This window comes from Taudactylus pleione, unplaced genomic scaffold (genome assembly GCF_031769625.1).
Source record: "Taudactylus pleione unplaced genomic scaffold, aTauple2 ptg001032l, whole genome shotgun sequence".
Taxonomy (NCBI): domain Eukaryota; kingdom Metazoa; phylum Chordata; class Amphibia; order Anura; family Myobatrachidae; genus Taudactylus; species Taudactylus pleione.
The window spans coordinates 3,322,284-3,345,537 of NW_028285433.1; the positions used below are offsets into that span (position 1 = coordinate 3,322,284).

Below are 23,254 nucleotides of genomic sequence, written 5' to 3' on the forward strand. Positions count from 1 at the left end.
AGGCTATTTCCAGAGTCATTTCTACTTGTGGCATGGGCAATCTACCCACCTAACATGACACAAAGGACTGTGGCCTGATTGCACTCATGGGCCCAATGCCCAACACCTGGTGGTCTAGGGGTGGGGGAGTGGTAAATTACAGATGGGCAAGGCTACCTATCTGTAAGTTGGAAGACGCAGCAGTGGGGAGCTTTGTTTAGCATTTTGCTGCCCACCACTTGCAGCACTCTTCAGACCTCATCTTCTTCTGCCGCTGGCCTATCCTGGCCAGCGGCACCATCTTTTGGGCTCTTCCGAGGCCACTGGAGCTCTTCAAGTGACACCCTCTTCTATTGATTGCTGCTACCATACTGAAGGCTCAGCTCGGTGGTATCTGTGATAGGCTCGCGCCCGATGCCAATTTCAAATAGCCCCTGCTGCTGCCTATTAGCTAGAAGCCAGCACCAAACTTAAAATAGTACCGCACCCACTTGCACTGAGCTTATTAAAATAGCAATCGAGGCAGCAGCTTCCTGCAATGCTAACCCCCACTTACTGTATTGTGCTGGCCCTGGGGAGAAGTAAGATACAGGGGTGAGCATCGTCATCTTGCTGCAGGGACATATAAAAGGGCATGCTCACGGATGATGGTAACCACATCCAGGAGTCAGGAGGGAGTTAGAGGTAAGATTTTTAAAAACTCCTCCAACATCTGTGTGTTGTACAATGATCTGTGAAATCTATTTTTTGTTTTGTTCTTTAAAAAAAAAAAAATCATAAAAGCAGGAAAACAATTAGAACAGTACAGTTATATCTGAGGAAACTCAGGGAACTGGCCTTGAGGGTGTCCATCACACAAAAAGGTTTACTACACCCTGATTATGGCTGTCACAGGGACAGAGGGCCTGATTCAGAGATGGACGCCATTGCAGAGGCAACTGCTTCTGTTTGGGATTCCTACTGAGACACCCATCACATCTTAAAATGCACAATGTGCTAATCTGCCACTGTGCATTTTAAGATGCGCCATTGGACACACCATCGGAGAGTACACCTACAATATGGCAGGTTCAATATCTCCTTCTGAACAGTGCAACTATGTTTTTGGATACAGTCACTAATCATGACACATCCACGACATGCCCATATCTGGCTAGCCTCTTCCTCATTGCCACTATTAATGCCAATCGAAATTGCATGGGTCTGTGTATATGTGCCTTAACCATAGGAACGCATGCGCAGTGTAACTCGGATGCACGCACAGACTGAAAACATTGGCGACTTGCATGTGGCATCGACATTACATGCACCTCTGAATCAGGCCCAGAGTGTCTGGTGACCACTTGGATAATCACAGCATTCATAACCCTTCTCAGTGGTTGTCAGGCCCCTGTATCAGTTGCCTTTGGGGGCACTGAGATGTCTTTTCTGTTAATGCCCTTAAAGTTACGATTGGAAATTATAGAGATTGGAAATTAAAGACTGTTGCTATTTTCTCTGTCCTGCTTGGTATTTTGTCATTTATTAAGGTTGTCACTAATATGAAACTTCCCTTATGCTGGGCATACACGGCCAGATAAAATGTCTGTCAGACCGACAGACATTTTATCTGGCCGGCTGCCAGCCGCAGATGTCCGCGGCATACACTGTGAGAGAAATCTCACAGTGTATAGCCCGACATCTGCGCTCCGGCCCCGGGGGAGGAGACATTTCCCTGTTCCTTCCGTAGGAAGGAACACAGGAAATGTCTTTCTGTCGGCCGCGCTGGGCATACACTGCCCGATGCGGCCGACAGTTACCGGGTAAATATCGCATCGGACGGGCATGCTGGACAATCCAGCATGCCCGACCGAGCAATATTTAACCCTCGATATCAGGCGGATCGTCCCGATAATTGCAGCGTGTATGGCCAGCATAAGAAACAAAAGGCATCCAATCAAAACTGTAGACCAAGGATTTGCTGTTTTTTTTCCCTTTTAGATATTAACCTTTGTGTGTATATATACTGTAGAAACACCTTTTATAGCACATGTTTTCTGGGTTTGTTTTTTGGGTGGAGATAGAAGTTTTGTGGTTTTGTTTTTTCTTGTTAAATATAAGTCTTAACAGTAGGACTATATTGGCCTATATATTCTTGTATTCTTAACTGTTCACATCACATCACTAAGCAGAGGAGACAATATGGACAACCTTTATTTTATTTCAGTTTAACATCCCTTCTTTAAAAATATTTTTCAATATATTATATTTCAGATTTCTTCCACCCTCTAGTTTGAAAATGCAATTCACTTGAAAGAGAGGTTTATACTGAAAGGTTCAATTAAACTTTAACAATACATTAAATTATGCTGATGACTACTGTGTTTAAAAGAGAGAGAAGTGATTTTTCTGTCATTTGTTACATGGTTTTATTACAAAACATGACACTGTACAGTATATTAGTAGATGAAGAGAGTTAGAAGTGACCTCGGGGTAAATGCAAGTTTTAGGTAAGATTAAACTTGCTGGAACATGCAGCGAGTTATTGGCGAGTTTGCATAGTAACTCACCGGATTTAATAGGCTGTGATTAAGTTACTAATATTCGGGAGAAAATGTATCAAACCTTGGAGAGAGATAAAGTGGAGAGAGATAAAGTACAAACCAGTGAGTTTGACCTCATTAACCTTTTGTAAGCCTTGTTTGAGCATATTTATCTTTGAGAGCTTAGGGAAGGAGATAGGTGTAGGTTGGAAAACAGAGAAGTGGGATATGAAGAAGCTCAGTTGCTCAGGAGAATTTAATCTGTTATTTGATTTTAAATTATATATAAGTTCTGGATATTACATTTTCATTTTATTAAACATTACAATAATGCTCAATTTTTTATTCTTTTATTTGCTAAAAACCATATACTGTAGAACACAATTTATTAAAAAACATAAAAATTGTGGTTGACTTAAAAATGTAACAGCTATATTTTATTTTATCTCTATGTAATTGATGAAATGTATGTGATTTCTATGTTTGTTTCCTATTGTAAGCAAATTAAGCAATAAAAACCAATTTGCACTAAAAATGTAACAGCTATAAAACATGAATTACTCTACATCTGCCAAATTACTTATAACAAATTTACCCATCTCTCAGACATTTCTCAAGGAACAGTACTAATAATGATTAAGGGCAGCACTTTACATGATGAATGGCTGTACAACTATATATGAAAATTTATTTCAAATATTATTTTTAACATTAAAACATAACAAAAGTGTTTTTTTGTAGTTTAATGGTTTGTGGGGTTGTTTCTTTAGCCTTTAAATGTGTTTAAATAGGCCACTTATGTGAGCTAATAGGACTTCAATGTTTTATTTTGTCACTCTCGCTGGCCTGAGGACAGTCTATTGTTTGATGAGTTATTCTAGCAAGTTTATTGCAAGTTTCCAACTCGTTGCCTATTGCATTCAGTGAGTTGTATGTATAAAATAAAAAACATCTGGAAGGTGTGTGTTGTGGCAGTGAGAATGGTTGTGACACATTTCTGATGAGTTTGCCTCTACTCACATTCCATTACATACAGTGACTTCAATCTTGCTGGAAACACGCCAAAACTCACCAATTGACAAAAATCGCACCCTATTACATTTACCCCCTGGTGTTTGTTGCCCATGCTGACATGCACTACATCAATCAGGTTCAATAAGTCAACATAGAACTCAAGATGTACATTGGTAACATCACAATATGATGGTACTGCTCTTATGGACTATAATAAGATATGGCTGAAACAGCTTACATATTTAATATATAACATATGGTGGGAATGCACATAATATAATTTTCTATAGCTATTTTAATCCAGTAATTTTCATATTCTGTAAGTACATTTAAATATTTTAAAGAGGAACTGCCATTGTTTATGCATTAAAATTTTGAAATGAGCTTCTCCGCTGTTGAAACACCTGCCTCACAATCATTCTTCCAAAGGTCTTATCTTGAACCTTCATTATGCTCTCCTCACTATTTTAAATGATGATAAAAGTCCACATGAAACTACATAAGAGCAAGACTGGTGAAAAGTTGTATTCTGAAGATTTGTCTGGCATACGGGGAGAGTATCAAAATGCTCTGTTAATGTCCACATAAAAATGCCCACAAATTTTCGATAGTACTGTATTATGACTTAACTAAATTTTATAGCATCTTCCTAAATACATCAGAAACATGCTGAAGAAACTGTGGCCAGTCAAGATCTTCTTGCGTGTCTGGTGGAATGGCCAAAAGGGGTAATATTTCCCTAATCTACACCATCATTGGTTTAATGATCACATATAATACAAATTTTATCCTACTTACCCATGTAATACAAGTTTCCCCATATATAAATAGAAATTGTTGGATGGTTATCCTACCTTAAATCTAAAAGGGTCAATTCAATTAGATGCAAGTTTACAAAAACTAACTTGCATCTTAACAACTGCACACGTTGTTACAATGCTTGACCTGAGAGATGTGAATATTCAATTAGAAATGGTGATTTGCAGGACTTGAGGCTATGTCACATGTATTTTCTATAAAAAGCATCCTGGCAGATGTGTATGAAAAAGTGGAGAAATGATCCTGGACCTCCAATAAGCAAAAGATAGTATAGAAGGCTGTTAGTAGCCATTAGTAAGTATTGAAGGTTTTTGAATGGTCAATTTTTACATTATTGTTTTTTAATGATGAAAACATAATAGCTATCAAGTGTTTTAAATTAAAGCCTTTACAGTATTGTGGGGCACAGAAAAATGTAGGTAAAGTGATTATTCCAAATGTTTATGAAATCCCTCCAAATGCATGATTATTCATTGTGAGTGGCGTGCCAGAGGTTCTGCACTGTATATTGGAATTTTTACCCTAAATTAAAGAATGTCCCTACCTTCTCATATGATTAAGGGGGTGCACACAAAAAAGCACAAACTTGCTGGAAAGATGGATTGCAAGTTGAATTGCAAATTCAATTCACCGTGAAAGCGGCTTGCAGGGCCCAACTCGCTCCTAAATGAATTGACCCCAAATTAGACAATGCTAAGCTAAGTCTTAACTTGTAGCGCCTATTATAGCCTTATTGTTATTGTTATTTATACTGTTTTCACAATGTAAAATATTCTGTCAAAATAGGAAATACAGATGTGTCCACATACATCTCCTCCTTGCACCTCATGGAGTCAAATTCTGAACTTGGTTTGTTCAAATTAATGCTGACATTGAAGATACAGAAGTTCACATATTCTCACCAAAGATTTGGTGTGCTTATTTTTTGCAATGGCAGAGGATATATACAATGGTGCAGTTGCAGTTATCATCTGTACCTTTCTCATGGACAGAGGTTCTTTTTAACAATTGTAGTACAGTGTAAAAATCTAAAAGTCAGTAACTATTTGCTTATTAATACAACGCTCCCCTCTGGTGTTAATATAAATAGAATTTACAAAATATAAGTGACTATAGAAATGCGTAGAAATGATATGAAGAAACTATATAAATGCTTGACACGCCTAATAAATTTAGAGTATTGTTTGACACCTTTGCTGGTTGTGTCTCAATCTACTCTATGGTCGTGATTAATCCTTTCCATTCCGGATAGCCTGGTTACTGACAACTTGCCTTTATCACACATTAAACAGCCCTTCTAGTTGCACCATGCCATTATTCGAAAAGCGATGCAAACAAGATGCATAATCGGCTTATACTGATTGAAATGATATGTGGCATGTCTATATTCTGTGTGCAACTATGGTTATATCTGCATGCAAAATGCTACATTACAGTGTCAGCCATTTTGTGAATAAGATGCATTTAAGGGAAAAGTTGCACGAAAATTTGCTCGCCGCGTTACGTGTAATGAAACTTGTAGTGCACAGACAAAAATGTATGTGGACACATCTGTATATGATTCAGTTACTTGTTGGACTCTCAACTCATTCACTAAACAGTTATATATATTATTTCTCTTTCTCTCACACAATGAAATATATTATGAGAGTTATGTGTGACAATTGTTTAATGAACAATACTCTGATATAGAATTTGTATTACGTTAAAATGAACAATTACATGATATCTGTTCTTTACATGTAACATATAGTATGTGCAGTGTATCTAGAGAAAGCATACCTTCAATTGCAAATGGCTTGCCCACAGTCAGTAACTTGCATTCAGCATCTATAGAAACCTCATAGTCCAAGAGTGCTTTATCCATGATGAAAGCATCCAATGTTTCCGGGTCATTCCTGCATAGAAATAATGATAAGAGTACAAAAATCTGATTTGTATTTTGTTCATTAACAGATTGTAAACAGTTCCCTGAAGATTATATTCTAGACCGTATATGCTGTAAATACAGACTATAGTGCAGCACACAGATCTCTCTGAATGCAAGCCTCTCATCTCTGTTGGCACAATTCTTGCAGCGGCAGAAAATAGACATTCGCCCATCAGACAGTAGCTGCTCCAGTTCATCATCCCTTACCCAGTCATTGCACTTTTGAAGTGTAGTGCGACTCATATATTTGTGCTACCTCAGTGTTGTAGTGCAGTGCTGACAACATGAGCTTGTGACTGTATACTTTGGTATGCAGTCTCTAAGTTGACAATCACTATGTCAACATTCATAATGTTGACAGATAATATGTAGACATGGTTAAAATGTCGACATCTAACATGCTGACATCTGGAAAATGATGACATGGACAGAAAGTTGAGATATAAAATGTTGTCATAGTGGAAATGTTGACATTGGCATTAGGGTTAGGCTTAGAATTACAAATAGGGTTATATGTACCTGAAAAAGACATTGTTGACATTCTGACCATGATTACGTTTCTTCAGTGTCAACATTATGAATGTCAATATTGTCGACAAAATATTACAAACCTGAAACTATCTATGTGTCCCTTTGTTTTTCTTACACTATTGTCACTGCTAAAACTATGGCTGCAAGGTACCTGTGCATAGGCAATCCTCTTCTTGTAATCAATCATCAAGAGTCTTGATTATACTCTTAATTGTTAGATATTATTTTCACTCCTAGAAACAGTCTCATACATACATAATCTAACAGAGGAAAATGAACCTTCTACCAGGATTGAGGGAGATTGAAACAGTAATAATTCTTTAAGAACATTCAAATTCCACACTGAGTCACTCATGGCTAAAAGCTCCCATAGAGAATTTCTTTACTACGTTATTACTGCTGTTGTCAAAAGCAGCAAGTAAAAAGTTTGTTGCTTGTATTAAACAAAAGGGCAACAAGAACCACAATACTCAAACCTCTCTCCACCATGCACATTGCCCACATTACAAAATCAGAACTGAGTTAAGAATAAACATCATACTGTATGCATACTATTATTGAAAACTAAAAAGAATTGATGATATTCTATATATTAGTATACACAGCCATATGTACCACAAAACACTAGCATAACAAAACACTAAAATATACTCTACTCTTCAATGGACAGTTGTGTCATTTCAGTACTTTAGGGAGGAGACCGATTTCTAGGGTTACTCCGTTTGGAAGAAGTAACTTTGAATGTTAGTGTTAAAATCTGAATTATCTTTCTGTAGACTTTTAGGGCCAGGTTCAGAGGTGCTCCTGGCCACCTGGAAAAGTATTCAAGTCTCCTGGTCTGGAGCTGCTGCGTCTGCCTGACGCCGAACACTTCCTGAGTGAAGTGGGTGGTCAATGACATGATTCATGATGAATCGCATTACCACAGCTCCGCTCTCTGCTTTACATTGTTGGTGATCTTGAAACTGTATAGCGGGGGATGACAATTATGTCACCTTGCACCCCACACCACCCACCTATGCCACACCTCTTGCTGTTCCAACCCAGTTGGCCCCTCCTGGAGAGAGCAGCTAGAATGATGGCATGTATGCCTCACATAAGCGCCTAATGTTTTCAGTCTGCGCATTCCTTTAATTCTCACTGCGCATAAGTCCGAGTCACACTGCACATTTGTCCCAATGAGTATTGCTGGGAGCCACAAAACAATTTTGGACACAAGAGCTGGGGATCTTAGTTGGCATTCCTGGGAGGTAACAATAGAGTGACTAGCCAGACATGGGTATATCGCAGTAAAAGAAAAGTGTCTAAAGATACAATTGCACTGACACTATGTTCAGATGGAAATTCTGCACCTCCATAAGGCTGGTGTAATCTCCAATAGTGCATCTTAATGCGCACAGTGGCGGATTAGCATCACAGTCAGTGGGTGTCTCAGTAAGAAGACCATTGGTATTAGTATAAAGATGCAGGTGCGGCTGCAATAGTGTACATCTCTGAATCCTGGCCTTAATGTCATATAAATGTTATGTTTTAATAATTATTAAATATGCTTTTAACCATTTACAGATTAATTCCGCAAAACAACGTTACACTGAGTAGATACATTTTGTGAAATGGTTAAAGATCATCTTCTGTATAATTACACAAAAGACAATAAGGGAGACATTTTCAACCTTCTAAAGAGGACAATTGGAGAAGGTGCCCATAGCAACCACTCAGCTTTTACTGTTCCTATAATTTATCAAGAACATTTTATAAAATGATAGGTAGAAGCTGATTGGTTACTTTGTGCATATGTCCTCTTTAGCTTGATACATCTCTTCCTAAGAGACAGGCCAACATGCAATAAACTACAGTAGATGTAATTTACTTTAGAAATGTAACTCCATCAGATGTAGAGGGCGTGTTATATCTCCTCATGTACTCATGCATCTCTGGGAAACTCTTCTTCACATAGTCTTCAGCGCTACTTTCTTTTACTGTTCCAAAGCGAAACCCTTGGGAAGGATGATGTAACTACAAAACACAGATCAGACTGTTATTGCTTTATTATAGACCAAACTGAATATTCAGTTTGTCTTTGTTCTTTCTTGCTGTTATACAAATTACAATTGAATATGAAATTCTGTTTGAATTACAATAGAGATAAATGAAAAATGACAACACAAAAACAAATACAACGCCAATAATACACTTTGCATTAAGCATTAAGACTGCTCAACCTTTTAAGCTTATATTATACATTAGAGCAGAGAGTTGGAAATGCTAGCTTAATCTATGGGAGTGAATAGTATTTTTACTATCCTTTTATTTATAGGGCCTCACAAAAAGTCCACAATGTACTGTACAAAGTGCATACAAAAGTACAATTTTAACAGAACAGATATAATACATACATGGTAGTTAATACCTACACATCTCACTATAAATTGAAAACTAGATCTGGCTGAATTTATACCCCAAATGACGGGAGCATCAAAGAGATACAGAGCCAATTATTGCAAAAAGAATACGATAGGGGAGAAGATAATGACATAATTAAAGAAAGAAAAAGTAAACAGGGGAAGAGAACACTGCTTGTGAGAGATAACAATCTATAGGACAGGGGCAGATAGACATGGGTTATACAAAGGTGTGAGTCAGTGAGAGGGGACAAAAATTAGCAGGAGAGATGGTAGGTTTTGATAAAGAATTGGATTTTGAAAGCCCATTTGAAGCTATGTAGAGAGGTAGATAGTCTTATAAGAAGAAGAAGTGAGTTCCAGTGGTGGTAAGCAACACAAAAGAACTCCTGGAAGTGGGAGTGGTCAGATGTTAACAGTTTAAAAGCGAATCAGTTTTCATTGGCAGAGCAAAGAGGATGGATGAAAGTGTGGAGGAAGATGAGGTTGGAGATTTTGGAAGGAAGGATTGGCTAGGCTCGGGGGCTTATAGTTTAGTGTGAAAAGTTTGAATAATACTTAATAGGGGAAGGGTAACCAATGTAGGTCCTGCCGGAATACATACTGGAGATCGGCAGTCAGAATGCCGGCGGTCAGAAGACTGACAGAGGCATCCCAAAGCTCTAAATCCTGACAGGGGCTCGGTAAGTATCCTAACCCTCTCTGAATTCACTTTCTAACCCTACCTTCCTGCATCCTAACCATAAACCTATCCCCCCCGCAGCCTAACCCTAACCATCCCCGTTAGTGCCTAAACCTAACCCTCCCCCCTTGGTACCTAAACCTAACCCTCCCCCCTTAGTGGCTAACCCTAACCCCCCACCAGGTGGTGCCTAAATCTAGCACCCCTGCCCACAGCCTAACCCTCCCACCCCCGCAGCCTAACCCTAACCCCCCTGGTGGTGCCTAAACCTAACCCGCCCCGCTATACTTACGTTCGGAATGCCAGCTGTCGAGATTCCGGCATTGGCATCTCAGGTCATGTTGGGATTCCGCAGCCAAAATTCTGCCCACGGGTCGGGATTTTGACCATTGGCACCTGACCACTGGCATCCCGACCGCCAGCATCTTAACTGCATCCTGTCCTGGCAGATACAGAGCAGTTGAAGAGAAAAATTAGTCAGGTGGCAGCTTTTAAGATGGACTGGAATGGTGAGAAGCAGTAGTGGAACAATCCAGGTTGAAGGAGATTACAGTAATCTATTTGAGAGAAGACCAGTGAGTGGACAAGGGTCTTAGTTGCATTTACAGTGAGTAAAGGTCTGATCCCAGAGATATTACAAAGGTGCCAGTGGCATGAATGGGAGAGGACATGAAAGTGGCATTAAAAGGGAGGGCAGAGTTGAGGATAACACATATGCAGCAAACTTGTGAGGTAAAAGAGAAGGTGATGTTATCAACAATAATAAATAATGAAAAAGAGAGAGGTGGGAAGATGTTGAGCTCAGTTTTATACGTTTTGTAGAGATAAGTGGTACAGATTCAACTTAGTCCTTCCTCCCAAGTTTAAATAAAAAAACAAAGCAAAACGTAATATTTTTGGAAAGCATGGACCTCATGTGTTTTGGGTTGCATAAATTATATGCGATACAAAACATGCAAGAACCTAGCTATTCATCTCTAATATTTAGTTTAAAAAGAAAGTCACAGAAGTCAAAACGGAGAAAGGGGGAGAGGTAGATGTGAGTATCCCAGCATATAAATCATCCTGGAGAATGTAAGAGCTGATGAATTTCCCAAAGAAGAAGTATATAGGGAGGAAAGGAGGGGGGCTAAGAACAGAACTTCAATGGATGCCAAAGAAAAGAAAAATAGGGGGAGAGGTGGAGCTACAATGTGAGATGAGAAGAGATAGAAAAAAGCAGTCAGACAGGTACAGTAGGAGAACAACCAGACGATATTGTGTCACACAGACCAGTGGGGTAAATGATTTATAGGATGAGAGGGTGGTCCAAAGGCAACAGGGAGACCTAGCCTTTTGTTTCTACGCTATAAAACAGCAATTTGGATTTGTCTCAATGTCATCATGGATAAACTTGTGTAATTAATATAATTACAACAAGCCAGTAACAGCTTAGTTGTTCTTTAAGGTGCTACAAAAAGTCTATAACACTGTACACGGAGAATACAACAGGATAAAACAACAATACAATATACAGTATACCTGTAGTACAATACAAAAAGACATTACAGGGGCAAAAAACACGCAATGAATTAAGTAAACAACAAAATTAGATACATTAAAACAGGAGCAATCCATGACCTCATACCTGGCAAAAGAAAACAGAAGGGATCACAGTCACTCACTATAACTCTGTAAGTGGGGGTACTAAAGGCATGGTGCAGAGCAAGAGTTCCGTGGTGGAGAGCCCTGCTCATGTGAGCTTACAGTCAAAAGGATTGGGGGTATAAAAACAGGGAGGTGAACTGGGAAGTGATTAGGAAGATGGACTGTATATGTGTATTAACCACTATATTGTCACAGTCGCACTGTATCCCTTGCGACTGTGTCATGCTCCTCCATCCTCTGGCATTAGAAATGGAAGTGAAGAGCTGATGTCCTGCTTTAGGTCTGACTGCTGGCAGTGATGTAGTGGGCTTGGATTGCTGACATCACATGCCATTTTTGTACCCCATAATATTGTGAGAATAGCACTTTGCAGCACATGCACTGGATTGTAAAGTTAAAATCCTGTGCAAAAAGGTGAATTTAAGTTCTCTGCTGAGCAGCATTCACAGTTCTCTGCACATAATGGGTGGTTGGGTTAATGCTCATAGGGATTAATGGGGATTAATGTTCATGGGAATTTCTTACCACTAGAAGAGTGGGGAAGGTTCTATTTACAAAGGAGTTTATTATCACTGGGGGAGGGGGTAGTACTTCAATGGCTTAATATGGCTACTGGGGGATACCACTAGTGAATCTATTACCATGGAAGGTTGAAGTGTAATGCCACTGGGGAAGAGTCTATTACTCTGATTACTGGGATGGAGTAGGGGTAATGTTATAAAGATTGCATATGGACACTGTGGGGTGCTAGACACTTGCTATGTATTTTATATGTAAAACTAGTATGCCAGTGGCGAACATTTAGCCAATTTGAACCCAGACCATACGTACGGAAAATGTTTCGCTAGATAATGTCTAGCTCATATGTTAATATGACGGAACCGGGTAATAAAAGATGTTTGTGAAACATAACAGGCTAAGCCACGCCCTTTTATGGTTTTTGGAGATTTTTATATTGTAACATTTCATCAATTTGTAAGTGCGATGATATATTTGGCCATAGACTCTGAAGCAAAATGGACCATTTCCAGAGGGTATTGCAAGCTGAGCCCCTATAGATGCAAATGATAATGTTACTCTGCCTCACCATCTCCCAACCTCCTGTCAATCAGTGGCAGAAAGAAAATAGGCGTTGCATTCAATGCGCAAACCCAGTGCTGATTGGCTGGAAGTGGTGAGCCTAGAATCAATGTGTTGGAGAGAGTAGGTGAGGCAAGAATGCCCCCTACGGCAGCAACCTCATGTGTTGTGCCACCCATGCACTCTCCCTCACTATGTAAAAGCTACATCATGCAGCCAGGTGGCCAATCAGGAGCAAACAGTGTCTGCACATGGCTAGGGTCCTGGGTCCATGAAAGAGCACAGACCACCAGTAGTGCGTGAGAACAGCAGCCGGCGGCAATCACCCCTATCCCGCTTCCCCCGGGTCACTGTGCCAGCTCTGTGTTCTAGTAGTTTTCTTGACAGTTTAAGGTTAGCTATAATAAAGTATTTATTATGGTTTTTGTCGTTCTTTCAAATTAACATCTTAATTAGTCTTTGAGATATTCAAATTCAATAGAAAGGGACTAAGCAGATTATATATATATATATATATATATATATATATAGTAGTTTGGTTCGGCACTCAATGTTCCTCTGCTTAAAAAAGTACCTGGGTGCTCGCACAATAAGTAAATCGAAATCCAAAGGGTACTGTCGCAATGTACGACAGACCACAGCGCGTCACTCCAGGATATGTAAATAATGCCAATTTATTCAACGTTTCAAGGCCCTTGCGGCCCCGTCGTCAGGAAAAACAAACAATAGGTCAGGTCCATAAATATTGGGACATTGACAGAATTTTCAGATTTTGGCCTCTATTCACCACCACAATGGCTTTGAAATGAAACAAACAAGATGTGATTTAACTGCAGACTTTCAGATTTAATTTGAGGGTAATTACATCCAAATCAGGTGAACGGTGTAGGAATTACAATGGTTTCTATATGTGCCTCCCACTTTTTAAGGGGCCAAAAGTAATGGGACAAACTAAACAATCCTAAATCTAACTTTCACTTTTTAATACTTTGTTGCAAATCCTTTGCAGGTAATTACAGCCTGAAGTCTGGAACACTTAGACATCACCAGACGCAGATTTTCATCCCTGGTGATGTTCTGCCAGGCCTCTACTGCAAATGTCTTCAGTTCCTGCTTGTTCTTGGGGCATTTTCCCTTCAGTTTTGTCTTCATCAAGTGAAATGCATGCTCAATAGGATACAGGTCAGGGGATTGACTTGGCCATTGCATAACATTCCACTTTTTAGCCTTAAAAAACTCTTTGTTTGCTTTTGCAGTATGCTTCGGGTCATTGTCCATCTGCACTGTGAAGCGCCGTCCAATGAGTTCTGAAGTATTTGACTGAATATGAGCATATAGTATTGCCCGAAACACTTCAGAATTCATTCTGCTGCTTTTGTCAGCAGTCACATCATCAATAAATACAAGGGAACCAGTTCCATTGGCAGCCATACATGCCCACACCATGACACTACCACCACCATGCTTCACTGATGAGGTGGTATGTTTTGGATCATGAGCAGTTCCTTTCCTTCTCTTCTCTTCTCATCACTTTGGTACAAGTTGATCTTTGTCTCATCTGTCCATAGGATGTTGTTCCAGAACTGTAATGGCTTTTTTAGATGTTGTTTGGCAAACTCTAATCTGGTCTTCCTGTTTTTGTGGCTCACCAATGGTTTGCATCTTGTGGTGAACCCTCTATATTCACTCTTGTGAAGTCTTCTCTTGATTGTTGACTTTGACACATATACATCTACCTCCTGGAGAGTGTTCTTGATTTGGCCAACTGTTGTGAAGGGGTTTTTCTTCACCAGGGAAATAATTATTTTGTCATCCACCAAAGTTGTTTTCCGTGGTCTTCCGGGTCTTTTGGTGTTGCTGAGTTCTCCGGTGCGTTCTTTCTTTTTAAGAATATTCCAAACAGTTGATTTGGCCACACCTAATGTTTTTGCTATCTCTCTGATGGGTTTGTTTTGATTTTTCAGCCTAATGATGGCTTGCTTCACTGATAGTGACAGCTCTTTGGATCTCATATTGAGAGTTGATAGCAACTGATTCCAAATGCAAATGTCACAATTAGAATCAACTCCAGACCTTTTACCTGCTTAATTGATAATGAAATAATGAGGGAATAGCTCACACCTGTCCATGAAATAGCTTTTGAGTTGATAGTCCCATTACTTTTGGTCCCTTAAAAGTGGGAGGCACATATTGAAACTGTTGTAATTCCTACACCGTTCACCCAATTTGGATGTAATTACCCTCAAATTAAATCTGAAAGTCTGCAGTTAAAGCACATCTTGTTTGTTTCATTTCAAAACCATTGTGGTGGTGAATAAAGGCCAAAATCTGAAAATTCTGTCAATGTCCCAATATTTATGGTCCTGACTGTATATATATAGTCTAATAATACAGCTAGGACAATGACTGTCAATTTATTTTGAGGTTTGGGTAGGACTGGGAACACTTAAAGCAACTTCTGCTGGTGAAAAGTACAACATTTAATGGTCAAGTGGGGAATGAGGTGAACATTTTGCGGAACAATGTCAACATTACTGTCATTCTTCTTTGAATAAATTGCAATGTTCTCTTAGAGCTTTAATCACAAACATTATATTTGATAATGAGAAGTACTGTACATAACAATGCAAATTGAAATCCATTGTAACTAGGTCAGAAAGTACTTTCAACATATCATAACAACCCAGAAGTTATTGTGAACAAATGTATTTTCAAAAAAAAAAAAATTATTCAGAGATATAAAGGAAACAATTTATATCATGCAGTTGAACAGTCAGATGATTTTGAGGATTAATTATATGTCAATGTTTCAGTCCTTATCAGTGATGCTCAGCTTCAGCCCTTAAGGCACACTCACGGGCCAAGTTTAAGAATGTGTCAGTTTGAACCATATAATTATTTATAACCCAAAAGTAATAAAAAAAATGTCAATTGTTCATACAATTACATTTTGGTATTATATATTTATATACACTATATATATTCATATATTATATGTATATATAGTTCATAAAAAGTTGTTACATTTTGGTATTATATATTTATATACACTATATATATATATATATATATATATATATATCCCACTGATGAAGTCATAATGACAAAATGCGTCTGGTAGTGGTTGGTGATGTAGCGATGCCGAAAGGTCATATGATGAGGAAGTGAGAGCTACCCGCTGAGATGCCAGAGCGAGGAAACAGACCATAAGATCTAAAGCACGGAGTACCGCTGACCGCTAATGTGGTGTTATTACCAAAGGAGGGTGGAAAGCCTCTCCCGATCTGCTGGCTAAGCTAATTGTTTTTAGTTTTGATGTAAGTTTGATATGCATGCTATAATTAAAGTATTGAATCTACTAAGTGACACCTTGGGAGGAGAAACAACCATTACAAGGGAGCTGCAGAAATTATCTTTTTGGTACTAACATCTGCGCATGGTGACATATAAATCTCTTTGTATCTATCTATCTATATACAGTATACTGTATATGTGCATATATATGTATGTTTATACACACACACTATACATTAATATATATATATATATATATATATATATATACAAACACCAGGGCCGTAGCTAGGGTAGTGTGGCTGGTGCCATCGCACAGGGCACCACAGGTCAGGGGGCGCTGTTTGGGCTGTCAAATGTCTGTTTATTATCATTCTCACTTGTAGCTTCCTCTTATTTCATCCCCAGCATCTCCTGACCTCCCCTATCTCTTCCCTGGCCTTTCCCCATGAGGCCATTTCTCTTTTTTGGGTGCATTATGTCCCTTTGAAAAATGAGGGGGCGCCAATGCTCTTTCTGGCACAAGGCACCAAAAAGTCTAGTTATATATATATATATATATTAATATATATATATACACACTATAGACAAAAAAACTGTTTTACATGTCCCATTAGGGCTTCTTAGATATGATCAGAAATTTCACAAAACCTAATGAATTTGTGCCACTCAAACTAAAAAAAGCGGTGAAATTACGATCAATAAGGCTGACGCCTTAATGGACATGTTCCTTGCGCTATACAGATATGGTATGCCATCACACCCTGTGGTTAACTGCAGATTCGGCACTTTAACAGAATGAGATTGCTGTTACACAAAAAATGGTACAGTTGCTAATTCACAGAATTGTGTGCTCATTGTAATGCACACATGCAGTCTATGCAACTGAGGTTTGAGCAGTTATGTGGCTTCCACATCCCACTCAGTGCCCACAATCTTCCCATTCGATCACTACAACAATTTCACTGGCTTCCAACATCCTTCTCACTGCATACATTTACCTCATTTAGAAACACGTTCAGCTCCCTTATTTTTAAAACTATTATACTCTGTCTATGTATGTACACTTTCTTCCCCTATATGCCTCCATGCTATTATATATTCCCCAATCCCTACTGCTGTGTGGTCTCCCAACTGTGATAGTCTGTGTTCCCTCATCCGCACCAATCTGTTTTTGTCCAGATGCACCGCCCTGCATCCATGCCTTCTCCAAAGCCACGTTGCTGTCTTTCTCTCATCTGTGGCACTCTTTCTTCCTCCAATGAGGTGCCATTTTTGAAAAGTGCATGCTCAGTTTTCACCATTGAAGTCAATGGTGAGAACTGCTCATTGGCTGAGAGGCAGAAGGCTCGCCTCTCTCAGCCAATGAGCGCTCCGCACCAGGATTTCTGTACTGAAATCTCGTGGCAGAGCTGCCATTCGGGTAGTAGTGTCCTTAGAGGACACCACTAATGTTCGTGGGTCCGGGTATTTTGCATTTTTTTTGTCAAGACCCTGGATTGCCTGAAGAGGACAGATCCACACATAGGAGGAGGTGAGTATGGATTTTTTATTACAGGTACTCCATAGGATTATTTACTGGAGAAGAGGACAGATTGGCTTCAGGGATACTAAGTGAGTATGTGAGATAGGGTGTGCATGTGTGAGTAGATGTGTGTGTGTGCATGTATGTTTTAATAAAATTGTACTTTTCTACGGTGTGTGTGTTCTGTATTTTTTTAATATTGCTTTTGCCTGGGCTGACTAGCGGTCAGGGGTGATGCTTCAGCTGGGGGGCCTGGTGAAAGGGCTCCCCTGGCTGTGGCATCACCACCCAACTAGAAAAAGTCTGGTGCTGAATCTGGTAAATACAGGGGGACCCTACGCATTTTTCCCCCTGTATTTACAGAACTAGGGCCAGCTCAGAGCCCAGTGCTGGTTGCGCTGAATATGGGGACCCCTACACCATTTGTCCCCTGTATTTTGGCAACCAGAACTGGTTCTTAAAAGTTTGATGCTGGCTGTGCTTCATACAGGGGACTCCTACGTCATTTTTCCCCTGTATTTAGCACAACCAGTACTGGCTTTCCAAAGCCCGGTGCTGTTTGTTATTTTTGTGGAGGGGGCCAAGCCATTTTTTTTTACACAGATTTTTTTTTAAATTACACACAGAAACACAGACGGGTCTCACTGACCCATCCCTGCTTCTGTGTTTGTTTATTCAAACAGAGATGCAGGTATATCTTGCATCTGTCTCCTTCTACCTCCCCAGTTTCCTGCTGCCTGCACTGCCGCTGCTACCTGCACCGCCTCTAATGCCCGCTACAGTCCGTGGGTCCTGGCCACAGCTGATGCTCGCAACCCCCCTGGGTCCTGGCCATAGGTAATGAACACTTTCTTCCTCCCAGTTCCGACTCCCACTACCACCTGCAAAAGGCAGCCATCTTGTTGCACCCAAGTGAATCCACAATGACTACACCAGCTGAAGGCTCCTACTGAGGCTGCGTAAGGAATTGAATCTTCCTATCTCTATAATGGCGGGTTTGTGAGGTAATAGTTTAAAAACTGTAACTTTCTCAATTACCTGAACCCCAAAAGGCCCTATTCTGGGACAATAGCTACCTAATAAAACAAACCCCAAGTTTAAATTCGCCCCCTACCCTTCCAAAAAATGCCCCATAGAGAACAGCAGAAAAGTGGCCCTAACTCAGAGTTCAGAAAAAAGTGACAGTTTGAGCTTTAGATACTCCCAAAACCTAATTTTCCATTTCTTTGCCCTAAAATTTGCAGCACCAAGTGACAGTACTAACTGCCTGTGCCAAATTTCAGCCCGGTACCTCCAATAGCTTTTGAGATGTAGCCCCTTAAACACCCTGCCCCCCCCCCCCTTCAGAATTCTGTATGGAGATTTCCGTTTTTTTCTATTCAGCCTTAATATAAAGGTCTGACTGTGCCATTATAATACACACATATGCATATATATTACATGCAGTAACTGGCACTCCACAAAGAATGTGATAAACCTAAGGAATCGGTATGTATTGCCCGCTGTCAGGATGTCTCCTGTCACAATACTGACAGCAGCATCCCGATGGTTGGTATCCTGACAGGGGTCGGGTAAGTATATTTAATCACCCCCTTCCTCCCTAACCCTTCCTTCTTGTAGCCTAACCCTAACCCTCCTCAACCCGCACCCTAACCGTTAGTGCCTAAACCTAAGTCTCCCCCTTTCGTACCTAAACCTAACCCTCCCCCCTTAGTGCCTAACTTTTGACCTTCCAATTGAAGTTGCACTCATCCTCTGTTAGTTTTAGAAAGGTTTTATTGTTAGGATTGGCAGAGGATGGGTCAAACTGACTGAGTTTTATTAGTATTTTATTAGTATCTTTGGTATTACATACATTATTATCCATAAAATGACTTTATTTTTCAAGTCCTCCTAAGTTTATATTATTCAATGCTCATATCAAATCTATTTCTTTTATAGTTAAGTACAAACAACAGACCCCCCACTAAAAGTGATGTTTCACCTATACTCAATGGGTGGGAAGATAGATTGATAACCACATGACCTGAAGGTAATTTTATACAATAGTTTTAATACTTTTCTGCCTTAAACAAAGTTTATGTACATTGAACCATCAAAAAGTAAAGATTTCACTATCTTAGGCATTCTAAAAATACTCCATATTTCAGAATACTATATATATGTATATTCCATAGATAAAAAAAACTTACGGTTTCATATGTCCCATTAAGGCTGCTTAGATATGATCTGAAAATTCACAAACCTATTGATTTTCTGCCACTCAAACTTCAAAAAGCAATAAATTACGATCATTAAGGCTGATGCCTTAATGGACATGTTCCTTGCGCAATACAGATATGGTATGCCATCACACCCTGTGGTTAACTGCAGATTCAGCACTCTCACAGAATGAGATTGCTGTCACTCACTTAATGGTGGAGCTGCTAATTCACAGAATTGTGTGCTCATTGGAATACACAAATGCAGTCTATGCAACTGTGGTTTGAGTAGTTACGTGGCTTCCACATCCCACTCAGTGCCCACAATCTTCCCAGTTGGTAACCAACACAATCTTACTGGCTTCCAACATCCTTCTCACTGCATACATTTATCTAATTTAGAATGCACCTTCAGGTCTCTTATTATCAAAAATATCATACTCTGTCTAAGCATGTACACTTTTTTTCCCCTCCATGGTGCTATATGTTCCCCAATCTCTACTGCTGTGTGGTCTCCCAACTGTGATAGTCTGTGTCTGTGTTCCCTCATCTGCACCAATGTTTTTCTCAGCCGCACCACCCTGCATCTGTGCCTTCTCCACAGACACGTTGCTGTCTTTCTCTCATCTGTGGCACTCTTTCTTCTTCCATCTGCACTACTCTGGTCCTCCAACCGTGCAACTTTGTTTCCCCCCACCACCCGCACCACTCTGTCTTCCTCCCCATCTACACCAATCTGTCTTCCCCAATCCCTACTGCTGTGTGGTCTCCGAACTATGGTAGTCTGTGTTCTCTCATCTGCACCAATCTGTCTTTCTCCATCTGCACCGCCCTGCATCCGTGCCACTGTTTCCTTCTGCACCACTGCCTTCCCCTAAGCCATGCCCCTGTCTTCCTTTCCTCTGTGGCACTCATTCTTCCTCCATCTGCACCACTGTGTGCCCCCCAACCGTGCAACTCTGTCTCCTCCCCCCCACCCACACTACTCTGTGTTCCTACCCATCCACACTAATCTGTCTTCCCCAATCCCTACTGTTGTGTGTTCTCCTATTTGTGCTAGTCTATTCCCTTATCTGCACCAATCTGTCTTTGCACATCTGCACTGCTTTGTCTTCCCATGTTCATGCCACTCTCTTCCCCCGTCCATGTCGCTGTCCCCCAAAACCATGCCACTGTTTCCCCCATGCGCACCACTGTTTTCCACCCATGTGCATTACTTTGGCAACCCCCCTCCCTCTGTACTGCTTAACTTTCCCTCCTCTACACGCCTTTGTGCCTCATCTATCTACGCTGCTGTGTCTCCTCCCCCATCCACACCACTTCTATCCCATCTGCACAGCTCTATTTTCTGCTTGGACCTCAGTTGCATAGACTGCATGTGTGTATTCCAATGAGCACACAATTCTGTGAATTAGCAGCTCCACCATTTTGTGTGAGTGACAGCAATCTCATTCTGTGAGAGTGCTGAATCTGCAGTTAACCACAGGGTGTGAAGGCATACCATATCTGTATTGCGCAAGGAACACGTCCATTAAGGCGTCAGCCTTAATGATAAGAATTTCATTGCTTTTTGAAGTTTAAGTGGCAGAAAATCAATAAGTTTTGTGAATTTTCATATCATGTCTAAGCAGCCTTAATGGGACATATGAAACCATAAAGTTTTTTGTCTATGGAATTTCATAGCTTTTTTAAAATTTATTTACTATCATGGTTTGGATGAGCAAACCGGGCCACCTGCAGGGGAGAAGGGCAACACAATGGTACACTGGTGCAAGTAGAAGAGGGGACAGCACACAGGAGGTTGGTTTGGGAGGTGCAGAGTGTGAGATGGATGTAGGCGTGTGGGGTAGCGGCAGCAGCAGTGGTGCAGAGCAGTGGCAGCGGAGCAGTGGTAGCAGTGCAGTGCAAAGGGGGCATCAGTGTGAGAGGGCTTACTGGTAGTGCGTATACTCCTGAGAAAATCAAATCAATAAGTCATAGATGGACGAATGCAGCAGTGAGATCTAGGCATCTATGTTAAAAGTTGAATGTGTAAAAAAAAAAAGCTTAGCCCCCCCCCAGAAAACCAGCCCTGGGCTTTGGAGCCCCAGTACTGGTTGTGCTAAATACAGGGGACAAACGATGTAGGGGTCACCTGTATTAAGCACAACCAGCACCAAACTTTTGAGAGCCTGTCCTGGTTGCCAAAATACAGGGGACAAAATATAGGGTAAGAACCGCTTACCCTGGTGAGAACCGCTCATTGGCTGAGAGGCGGAAGGCTCGACTCTCTCAGCCAATGAGCTCTCCGCATCGGGATTTCTATACTGAAATCCCGGGCGGAGCTGTCATTCGGGCAGCTCCGGGTATCTCCCTTTTTTTTGTTGCCAAGACCCTGGATTGTGTGCAGAGGACAGATCCACAGAGGTGAGTACGGATTTTTTTTTCACAGGTAATCCATTGGATTGTCTACTGGAGAAGAGGACAGATGGGATACATAGGTGAGTATGTGAGATAGTGTGTATGCATGTGTGAGTACATGTGTGTGCATGTATGTTTTAATAAACTTATACTTTTCTATGGTGTGTGTGTTTTTTTCAATATTACTTTTGCTGTGGAACTAAAGGTACCAGCAAGCCCGTAATGCCCCGCATGCTGATACTTGTGGTTCTCCAAGTACCGGCATGCTGGGGAGGCTTGCTGGGAAATGTAGTTCCACAGCAAAAGCCAATATTTATATTTTCAAAAGCACCACACTTTACATAATCAACCCGGCACCCACCGCCCAGGAGTGCCAGGGATAGTCCCGGGCTATCAGCCTGGGCCTGGGGTGCCCTGAGGAGGGGGACCCCTTTATTGGAGGGGTCCCCAAGTCCCCAGGGATCCTCGGCCTGGGCTGACTAGCGGTCAGTGGTGATTCTCAGCTGGGGGACCCGGTGAAAGGGCTCCCCTGGCTGTAGCATCACCACCCCGCTAGACAGAGTCCGGTGCTGGTTCTGGGAAATACAGGGGGAGCCCTATGCATTTTTTCCCTCTGTATTACCAGAACCAGGACCGGCTCAGAGACCTGTGCTGGTTGTGCTAAATATGGGGGACCCCTACGTCATTTGTCCCCCGTATTTTGGCAACCAGGATAGGTTCTCAAAAGCCTGGTGCTGGTTGTGCTTAATACAGGGGACCCCTACGTCATTTGTCCCTGTATTTAGCACAACCAATACTGGGGCTCCAAAGCACGGGGCTGGTTGTTTTCTGGGGGGCGGGGCCACACCATTTTTTTTTTAAACAGAGGCAGCCAGTTATGGTTGCGCTTAAATGCAGGGAACAAATGACATAGGGTTCTCCATATTTAAGCACAACCAGCACTGGGCTAGTCAGAACCAGCCCTGGTTGCCAAAATATGGGGGACAAATGATGTAGGGGTCCCTCGTAAGTTATGCAACCAGCACTGGGCTCTGATCCAGTCCTGGAAATACAGGGGAAAAAATTAGTAGGGTCCCCCTGTATTCTCCAGGACCAGTACCGGACCATTTCTAATGGGGGGCTGATGCCACAGCCAGGGGAGCTCTATCACCGGGCCCCCCAGCCGCAGCATCAACCCTAGTCAGTCCAGGCTGGGGATCCCTGATGAGCTGGGGACCCCCCAATAAAG

The 23,254-nt window shown here is 41.0% G+C and overlaps 1 protein-coding gene across 1 annotated transcript in view; it reads right to left on the reverse strand.

Annotated features, from left to right (window-relative positions):
- GRIN3A (glutamate ionotropic receptor NMDA type subunit 3A) overlaps positions 1–23,254 on the reverse strand; it is a 330,079-nt gene that overhangs the window by 85,466 nt on the left and 221,359 nt on the right. Inside the window, exons 4-5 of the mRNA XM_088461321.1 lie at positions 8,666–8,811; positions 6,117–6,232 (exon numbers count right to left, since the gene is read on the reverse strand). Of these exons, the coding sequence (XP_088317447.1) occupies positions 6,117–6,232; positions 8,666–8,811 (262 nt within the window). The remainder of the gene's footprint in view (positions 1–6,116; positions 6,233–8,665; positions 8,812–23,254) is intronic.